This window comes from Pelodiscus sinensis, chromosome 4, assembly GCF_049634645.1.
Source record: "Pelodiscus sinensis isolate JC-2024 chromosome 4, ASM4963464v1, whole genome shotgun sequence".
Taxonomy (NCBI): domain Eukaryota; kingdom Metazoa; phylum Chordata; order Testudines; family Trionychidae; genus Pelodiscus; species Pelodiscus sinensis.
This window is the reverse complement of record NC_134714.1, coordinates 82,444,494-82,454,940: the sequence shown is the minus strand read 5'-3', so window position 1 is coordinate 82,454,940 and position 10,447 is coordinate 82,444,494. Positions and strand designations below refer to the sequence as shown.

Genomic DNA, 10,447 nt, shown 5'->3' with positions numbered 1-10,447 from the left:
AAAAAACATCACCATTCCTCTTTTACTAATATTACTTGCACTGAACACTCAAACCACCAGATAAGAAGCCTGCAATAGCCCAAGCACAAGCACCAGTGGTCACCATAAAAGAGGACCTCATGGAAGCCGGATACAGTGCATCTGATCCATTAGCAAAGGGACTTGGTGCAAGCTTGTCCAAGTCTCCTCCATACTGGGATGCAATTTGGGGAACCTTACCCTAGTACTTCAAGTAATTTCATCCAGTTCCCAATACCTGGCTGGCTTGGGGAAAGCTTTGATAGCTGCTTAAAAAAGGCAGAACCTTCTTACTGTCCAGCCATAGAAAGGGGAGCGACAATAGGGCAGAAGGCTGGGAGAAGTGGATGCAGAAGAAAATGTTAATTTGGGATGTGGGTAACTTGTTTCCATCTCACTTCACCATGATCAACAGACCTATTAAGCAACCAACATCAGTGAGAAGGAAGGCAAAACAACACCTTGTATGGTACACAAATGACACAGTTGTGTCAAAACTGAGATATGTGAGCATAAAACAGAGAGGTTAATGCAGTGATACTTACAGCTTGTTGATGGGCTGTCAACCACGTCCAGATCCGCTCTCCGGAAGCCGTGCATCTGGTGTGACGAATGCAGCGTCGACTCGATGGCTCTCTCGTGGGCGGTCAGGACGATGGCCGAGGGCCGCCCCGCACTGCCAGGGCTGGAGAGGGACCTCTGCATCAATGCCAGTTTGTCCTTGGTCCTTCTCTTCATGTCGTCCCATCTGTGCTTAATGTCTTTTACAGACCTGGGGACCTGGCTGACTGACGTGATTTTCCTGGCTATGCCTTCCCAGATCTTGTCCCTGTCAGCATGGGATAGACGCATGGTCTCCCTCCCAAACAGCATGGCTTCGTTCCGGGTCACCTCAGTGACCAGAATGTCCAGCTCCTCCTTGGAAAACTTGGGCTTCCTCTTTCGTTCAGTCATATTCCTTGGGTTGAACATCCCACAAAGCACAATTGGGTAAAAAGAAATCAATGCCAAGTACCAAATCCCCAAATCCAACCACATGGCCAGTGCTGTATCAGGGCTGATCTCCAGCCAGAGGAGTTGGTGGGGACCAATTCTGCCCACACCCAAACAAGCTTTCAGTATTCCTCAGTTGAGGTAGAAAAGGGTGGCCATTTTGTTTTTAAAAAGGTTATTTTTAAGCTTGAAACTGGGATTATGGAGATGCTAGTTTGAGCTCCACAATTAATGTTGAGTTAATTTCAAAGCAGGGATTCAAAGCCTCGTTATGTATGAACATTTCAGCATATCCTTGCCAAAATGATAGCACCTCCCCTGAGTAGTGAATTAATTTTGAGAGAATGTATGAGGACTATTAATTATTTTATTAATATTAATTTAAAAATGGGACCTTTTAAAAAACCCTAGTATTCTGTGCCAGACCTTACGGCTACCTCTACACTGGCACCCTTTTCCGGAAATGCTTAAAACAGAACAGTTTTCCGTTATAAGTATTTCCGGGAAAAGAGCGTCTACATTGGCAGGATGCTTTTCCGGGAAAGCCCTTTTTACGGAAAAGCGTCCATGGCCAATGTAGATGCGCTTTTCCGGAAAAAAGCCCCGATCGTCATTTTCACGATCGGGGCTTTTTTCCAGAAAAGACTACTGTGCTGTCTACACTGGCCCTTTTCAAGAACAGTTTTCTGGAAAAAGGACTTTTGCCCGAGCGGGAACAGCATAGTTTTTCCGGAAAAACACTGACAATTTTACAGTAGATCGTCAGTGCTTTTCCAGAAATTCAAGAGGCCAGTGTAGACAGCTCGCAGCTTATTCCGGAAAAGCGGCTGCTTTTCCGGAATAAGTGGCCCAGTGTAGAAACAGCCTACTTGTGTGTTGTAAATGATTCACAATACAGATTCAATTTCCCTTACCATTAAAACTCACTGAAATCTTATCCATAGACTACCATATGAATACTTCTTTTAAAATTTAAAAACTGATAAATGTCTTTTTTTTAAACTTATCTTCTGAAGTGAATATTTTTTCTTCAGTGTGGTTAATGAATACAGTTCTTCAGATAATTACCACAAATAGCTATGCAGTACACTCACTGAACAGTGCTCAGTCACTACACCATTGACCCAAATTTGGCCCAGCCACCTTTCTGCTATAGTGAGCAGCAACGATATGAGTACTGGTCCTGGCAGATCCATGTCATAGCCAGCCCGGCCTCAGCGAGTGTACTTGGTTATTCATATGCAGAGAGGCCCAGAAGTAGAGAGCCCACTGATGGATCAATCTGACTTTGGCAGGAGTGGGAGACTAGAAGACAGGAAGGGCAGGGGAAACATGTGTGCACTAAGAATGCAAAGCACCCGTAAACCCAGCTTAAGTAATCAGCATGCTCAGGCTACTTTATGCTATTCCAGAGCAGAGTAAAGCAAACAAAACACATAGATGACTCTGGTCTCAAAACTTAGAACAAACAGGATTTAGGATTGATACAACGTATCTACCATTCATTAAAAATACGGTAAGGTTCTCTTTGGGTTTCCTGGTTAGCATTGATGTATGATGTTTCTGATCATTTTTAAAAGGGGAATTCTCACACAAAATCTATATTAAGATGAAGTTAAGGTTGAAAGTATTTATCTTTAATGTAAGGTAAAAACTATCATTGGTGATATAATTAACTTAAAACCAACCTTTAGAAACTCATGAATTTCAGACTTATGATAAAACAAACAAAATCCAAACATGCTACAAATGGAAATGCACAGTTAGAGCATCTAAACCACCTTAACTTTGTGCCACAGTAATACCGTGGCAGCAGGGGAAAAATGAAAAAAAAAAAACTAATATGTCTCTAAAAATCAGTTTAATCGAATCTAAGATCACACAGTGAAAAGCCTTAATTATTGGATGGTGTCACTACTCGCAGGTGTAATTTAGGCCTTATTTTTCTAGATGTTATACAGGATCGATCTCTATTGTCTGGACTTCTATAGTCCGGCACCATCTGTGGACCAGCATCCCTATGGGTGCTCCCAGGCTTGACCCATACTCAGCAACTCCCACCCTTCTCTCCCACAGCTTCTGGTGTGCTAGAAGCTCAAGGAAGGAGGCAGGAGGGAGGGGGAGGAGGGGACAGAGGATGCTCAGGGAAGAGGCAGTATAGCTGCTGAGCCCCACAGCCAGAAGCATAGCCCTGCAGCCGGCAATGGAGTCCGGGAGCACACCCTCCCCATCATGTGACTTGTTGCTCTCGTGCGGGGTTGCACTCCTAACCCCTGGTCACAGAGCTCTGCATCCACCCTGCCTCTTCCCCTGAGCACCGTCCTCCCCCATCCTTTCTTGGTTGATGTTGGTCTCTCTGATGCTGCCAAAGTGGAGCCCAGTAGCCAGTGGCAGCAGAGGGGACAGCATGGACTTCTCCGGTCCAGCAAATTCCCTTATTCACGACCAGTCAGGTCCCAAGGACGCTGGACCAGGGATGTTTACTAGGGTGTGTGGGTATGTATGTTGAAGGGCCTGTCTGCCCTGCATGGACATTAAAGACTCCAAGATACATTTGAAAGGGTAAGTAATACGATCCAATGTACTGGCCAGTTTCCCACCTGTCCCATTTGTGTGATATGAACTAGATATCAAGAAGTGGCTGCCATTCAGTGTTGAAAGCTTTGGCATGCATTGGCATGAAAAACACTAGACAAATGGAAACTATGACAAACACTTATGAAAAAAAATGTGGAATCCCTTCAGGTGCATTTGTTTTCTTAGTACTCCCATGCTGAAACCTCACTGACTGTGTAACAGCCCCCCTTTGCTCAGGATTAATGTAAGAAGCAGTTAAGCTCCTTTACGGACTAGATATCTGAAACAATAGGAGCCACTGCCCAAAACATAGGTCACATAAAATGCTGATCAGGAGCTGGGTTAGTGGGCAGAGGGGTTTTACTGGAGGCTGAATGCAAATACCAAAGGTGAGGTATATTGTTCTGGTGGAGTTGTGTGTGCATGCACACATGGGCGTGGACACAGATGCATCCAGAAACACCTCAGAAGCACTCAGAGAAGGCAGCAGAAAGCCAAGGACAACCACTGAAGCATGTGTAGTGTGATCCTGAGAGAAGGCTGAGAGAAAGCTTTTGGGCAGAAAGCTGGCTGGGGAAAGAGGGTTGGAATATTTGCATGGAAAATGTCTCCTGTATGATTCCTACTGTGTTCATAGACGCTGAACTTTGTTCACATTCTTTGTAAATAAACAGAACTGTATGAAACAAATACCTTGACAACAGCCTCAATTTCTCCTCTTAACTGAAACAACCATAAGATTTTCAGTAGTGGCTAACTGTGTTGCTCAAAAGGGATAACAGTATGATCATCTTCCTCTAAAGTGAAAGCAGGTGAAATTGCAACAGAGAACTTGCTTGGGAGTTGCTCTGAGCAAAATAAGTTGACAGTGCTAACAACACTGAGCCCTTTCTACGTTACTGCTTCCATTAATGCTTTATCATTGTTTAAGCTACGCCTGTGGTGAATCATGGGTCGCAATTTTGGCATTGCAACTAATACCATGCAGGGAACTGCACAGATGCACTCGGTCACAAACTAAAGGGAGATGTGGCAGTTTTGGGTCCTGTGGGCCCATACCAATCTTTCCGTCCAAGTCAGTGCACCAGCATGGAATTCTCCCTTCATTTTGCAGTACAGGAGAATCCAAACACCAAAAGCAAAACCAGACCAAAACTGGTGAGTCTGGCCTTATTTTAAGACTAATCCTCAGGAAGCCAGTAAGTGTCAGGTGTCCAGCAAACATGGTTTGCACAGGTTTGTGAAAGACTTGTGCAGCACAGTGATAGTTACCAAGAGCATGGGATGAGTTTGGGGTCAGTATTAAAACCTAGTGTTTTGCCTGTTAGAGATTCTTCAGTCCCCTAGTTTTTGGCACCTGTTGTGTGATTGGAAGGAGACGGCTTCAACTTTCAAGTGTTGTGGCCCATGCACAATGAAATGTTGAGGGGATGCCAGGCCCTCCCCACAGGAGCCATAACAGCCCATCCACAGTTTGAATTCACTCCTCGCCTCAGAAGGAGCAAGTCCCCAGGACAGCTTAAAGCGGCACAAGTTTCACTTTCAGTTGCAAAGGGGCATCAGATAATGGCTAATGGGCGCTATACAGAACCGTTCTGCACACAAAACCACCTACTCTACACTGCTTCTGAGAAGCACATGCACAATGGCCTCAGAGTGCTGAGTGCAGGGAGCTTGTGGCTCCATCAGTGTTCCAGAGTGATGCTGCTGTATATTCGTATTCCTGCACAGCAGTTCACTGTTACAGGAGGATCCATAAGAGCCCTCAGACCCCATATACTGAGAGCGAACAGAATTGGGCATATGCAACCTAAATTAAATTAAATAAGCATGGGCATTGAAACCAGACATCCATTCCGAGCCACGTCCAAAGGGCAGAAGAAAGTAAGATAATGCTATTACAAACCCATTCAGCTGTGCGCACATGTAGCCATCATAAACCTGGTAGGAAACGGTCTCCAAGGAATTGCACCAACAATGCAGAACTTAAAAAGCAAACACACAAACATCTCCATGCACATGTGTACATGGGATGAGATAAATTAAGACTTTCCTATCCCAATGGTGAGGATTTGGAGCAGGTAATAAGTTTTTGAGTATTTGAGTGCTCTTTTCTAGCAACAACTTGGAGATTGTAACCTGCCACAGGCAGGGGCAGCTGAGAGTGCCGCGGGACCTAGGGCAACGCCGCGGGGCCCCGGGCAGCGAAATTTTGTGAGGCCTCCCCTTTGACACGGCGCATGCGCCATGGTGAATGTGCGGGGCCTCAGGAAGCGCGGGGCCTAGGGCAGCCGCCCCGCTCATCCTGCCCTAAATCCACCGCTGGCCACAGGCAGTCTAAGACACTCACATATGAGACACCACATGGTGATAATCCCCTTGACACTGCCACAACACTAGATGCTTCCCTTCACCATCTTCCAATGAGGAAAATGGTGGGTAAAGGGCTCCGTGCACTATTTCAAAGGCATTTCCAGTTTCTAGGCATATCCCCGGCCTCATTCCTTATGACAAAGGGTCACCAAAAAGTATGACGTGTCTCCTCCACATCCCAAAAGTAACCCAATGTAGTGGGTCTGGTTCTGGGTTTTGTGCGAGCCCTTGTAAGATTCAGGTTCAGGGCTATTTGTTTGTTTGTTTGTTTGTTTTATTAAAGCTGGTGGCAATCAAGTGATTTTGACTGAGGTTCAAAGCCAGTCCTCATGTGAAGTGAGACTGATGAAATGGTTCACACAAATCCTAGCACAACAAACCACTAAGTTCCACACAGTATTAGAGACAACAACCTTTTCTGTGAAGAGAGGTCTGTTAGAGTGACTGGTTCTTGGATCAGTAGCCATCTCAACATGCAACCCTGCTCCAAGAGCTTCTTAGAGACAAAGCATGAAGAGCAGGAAAAATATAACTTGCACGTGTCACCTGACAGCTGCTTGTCACCTGCCCTGTCTTGTGTTCTTCCTATCCACAGACTTAAAGAGGATCTGGATTCCCCAAAGAGTAAGCACTGGAAGGTGCCAAATTCAATCATTAGGAATATAAAGATGATCAGATTTGGTGGTTCAAACACACATAAAATGATACAATACAACGATGAATCTCAGCTCAGGCTGTTGACCACATACTACTCTACCACACTGAGCAGACCCACTTTGTTCCCAGAGAGAATGCTTTGCCATTCTTTTTTCAGATGCTGCTACAGCATTCCTAGAAGTACAGATTCTGGGGATAATATCCATGAAGGGTAAGACACTAAGGTAGGATCCTGAATGCCTACCAAATATGAAAGTTTCTGCATGCACAAAAACTTGCCCCGGCATTCCTTTTTAGTAACAGAATGTTTGTTAGCATGAACACAGTCATAGTTCCTATACTACTACTCTGGGAAACCGTATGTAGAAGGGTAAGAAAGATTTCACTCCATGGAATTCAGTCAGATAGTTGCTAGACCTTTCTGTATTACCTATGTAGGATCCCTAATAAACAATGTCTAAAGGAGTCTGGAGACCCTCTTTCACTATATCTCCATTATTGTCCCTATTCTCTCCATCCAACCTTTTATAGTCTACTCGCTCTACACGAAGCTGAGCACAATGGTTTGGCCAATCCCTTAGGACATAACCAAGGCAAATGTTGGCTTACGACAAGGTTTATATGAGGTCATTTTGTCCTATGGCACTGTTGGTAACTGGTCATGGATAGGATCAACATGAAATTGATAGTGGGATGGCCATGGAAGTCAAATCTAGGAAGAAGATATCTTTATAATGTACTCATTTCATGGGACTATGTTTTCTCTACTCCTACTCTTGCCCCTGATTGGGTTATGAGAAGAGGTAACAGTAGCAGAAAAAATCTCTCCGCAGTTTCTAACCTTGGAAATCTATGCTATAAGAGCTATGTCTAAATATCTATCTATTCTTCCTCTCACACTTTCTTTATTCCATGAGTTATGTAACACCAGACTAAAGACCAGTCCTATTGGCGTAAACTAGATTTCTCACACACAGAACTCCAGCCTTTCTTGTCTCATTGTCTGAAGATCCATCCTAGATAAAACTTTCAGGACACCCTCCATTTATGCAAATATCCAAAAAAGAAAGAGCAGTACCAGTCTACAGGTTGTACTGGCTGCTTTTGTAGTGTCTTCACACATGTTGCACACTATACTTCTTTCTCTGGTAAAGCTAATAAGTGGATTATTCATTTGGGCCAACAATTCAATTAATCCCAAAGTTATTTTGATCTTGTCTGGAATGCCTTCCTGAAGCGGACTATCTAGCTCTTCAAAACTCCACCACTGAAGGCAGTGCTATTGATTGGTAAGACAACTGCAGCAAGAAATCCACAAGTCCTCATGCCCTCTGTCAGCTCTGCCACTGACACATGCATGGCCTTGAGCAAGTCACTTCACCTCTTTGGAGTAGCTTCCCTATTTGTACAACGTCAACGCCATCTGCTTACAATGTCACTGGGGGCTGCAAAGAGCACATCAATGCTTGTAAAGAACTCAGAAGCTGAAGAGTGCCATATAAATGATAAACATCTTCATTTTTCACTCTTCCATTCAAAAACCAGCTCCACATTTCATCAAGTACCTACACTGCTCTGTGTTCTGACGCTATGAAACCACTCAGCCAGCAGAGTTCAATAACAAATGCAGAACCTGTATAATCAGTCATACTAGTGGCACAAACAAGAAAGCAAACAGAAGAGCGCTATAGCAGATTTTGCTCCATTAGAAACATACAGAAAAAGGGAGGGGGGGGGCACTCTCAATGTTTGGAAAATGGGAATAGCTAAAATCAATACGGAATATTTTCTTAGTGATTAAACATAAAATGGGGGGGAGGGAATCAAAGAAAGCTTGAGTGAGATTAGTTAATATTTGTAAAAAGGGGAAGCATATATCTGTTCACTGTTTTTACTGTCCTTGCTTATCACAAAGAGCCATTCTCTGCATACACCTCCCTCTGTTAGATCTGACCATTCAATTTGAGAACAGAGGACTCTAACCAGAGCATATAATAAAAGAACCTGAGAGCTGAACCCTTTCTTAAAGGGCCTCTTTTGTAACTGTGACCCAGAAGGATGAGATGCGTATTCTGCCTTTTCTCTGGGTCAGAAATCCCTTCCAGGGAAGTTAAGAGAGCTGGACTCACCTCATCCAATTTGCTTTGGTTTCATCTGTCCCATCTATAGATTTGTAGCGGTTGTTCTTATCGACAATCTGTAGAATAATAAAATGAAAGTAGCAGGAAGACTGGCTGGCTCAGAGGGAATTGGGGAATACAGAACCTTTCACCTCTAGATCATATTTCCAGGTCAGGGGATAGTGGGATATAAAGCATTTCACTTCTAGGTGATGGTTTCAAATCAAGCTTTGATCAATAGGGCATCTAGCTTGTTCCCACTAGATGTGTGTTTTTGGTCCCCTCTGAGAAAAGAGGAAAGGTGGTATCAGTCCACCACAAAACTATCACTGCAGCTGGCACTATTTTGTGCACTTGTTGGCAGTCTCAGCTAAAGATGCCAGGGACTGAATTCCCCGCCTTCCTCTTCCCCTTCTCCCTCAGAACAGAGACATGTCCCCACTTTATAGATAGCTAGACTGAGGCACAGAGATAAGGAGGGCCTTGGGTCAAGGTCACAAAGGGCCCTGGTCATGGTCACAAGGCATATCAATAGCAGTATTGTGAGCAGGAGTAGCCCGGTTTTCCTGTTCTGTGCTTTAACTATGCATAAGCAGTTCTCAAACATTTCCCAACCCCAATTCCACCTTGTGTCTTCTTTATGGCTGAAAAGGATTGTGGGAGAGGGAGAACAGCAAGAGGATTTTTAATGCTGACAATTGTGCGTGGTAGTAGGCTGCTCCTCATGAATGATAAATTTAGGGGATGCTGGGACAGCTGAATGCTGGTTGGTGGCTGTCTCCTTTCTTAGCACTTCACAATGCTCTGCTTCAGGGGAAAGAGAAGTGTTGTTTTGAGAGGCAATGCAAACCACACTCTTCGGCAGAAGCGACCCTCCTCAACCCTTAGAGTAGAGAAAGATACATTGAATTGGTTCCTCAGGGCATGTCAGAGAGAATAGCAAGAGGCAGGGGGGGAAGAGAGTAAATTATTCCCTCTTTCCTTCCAAGTTCCAATGTTTGTGAATCTTGGATACTTTCTCAGCCAGTGGGCTATGTACTAGAGGGCACCCTTTTGTGGGCCACTTGTGGGTTTTGCCCCATCAGTTGTGAGCTCCTGCACTAGACCACATTCCCTCCCAAGACTGGGAATACAATCCAGGAATTCTGACTCCCAGTTCCCTTCTCTAATCTGCATCCCTAAAAAAAAAAATAATTAGGGCAAGTGAACCTGGATCTGCTGTAAATTTAGCAGAGCTAGTAGAACTACTCTATAACTCAATGATCTAGGCGGTATGCTTGGATCATCACAATAGGGAGGCAGTTAAGACACTCACCAGCCAAGAGAAGAATCCAGCTGATTTGTCCTGACTAGAGATCTGTCCCTCATACGGTCCAAAGACGTGACCTTTGGGGATAACCTCATTCACACAGCGTACATCGTTCTCCCCGCTGGGTTCTTTCACCACCTCCATGCCAGGCGGGATGGTCAGTGCTGCCCGGTCAGGGATCCCAACGGGTACCGGAGTGTCTGACACAAACACGGGGGGACCATGGTTTGGGCATTCATCCACAAAATACTCCTGGCAGGCTTCACAAACTGGAAGAAACAGGAATTTGCTTGTGAACTGAAGCTTATACCAGAAAGGCCAACATGTGAAAGCCATTCTTAGCTTATACGACCTATTATAATGAGGACAAAACTCAGATTCTCCTACTGCAAAAGCAAAG

The 10,447-nt window shown here is 44.6% G+C and overlaps 1 protein-coding gene across 3 annotated transcripts in view; it reads right to left on the bottom strand.

Annotated features, from left to right (window-relative positions):
- The window catches only part of PRDM11 (PR/SET domain 11), a 73,137-nt gene that overhangs the window by 39,142 nt on the left and 23,548 nt on the right, over window positions 1-10,447 (bottom strand). For 2 of the 3 annotated variants that reach the window (XM_075927543.1, XM_075927544.1), the window contains exons 4-5: window positions 10,054-10,316; window positions 8,748-8,815 (exon numbers count right to left, since the gene is read on the bottom strand). In XM_075927543.1, the coding sequence (XP_075783658.1) occupies window positions 8,748-8,815; window positions 10,054-10,316 (331 nt within the window). Of the gene's footprint in view, window positions 1-563; window positions 977-8,747; window positions 8,816-10,053; window positions 10,317-10,447 lie in introns of all 3 variants that reach the window. The other variant, XM_075927545.1, reaches the window with a different exon arrangement.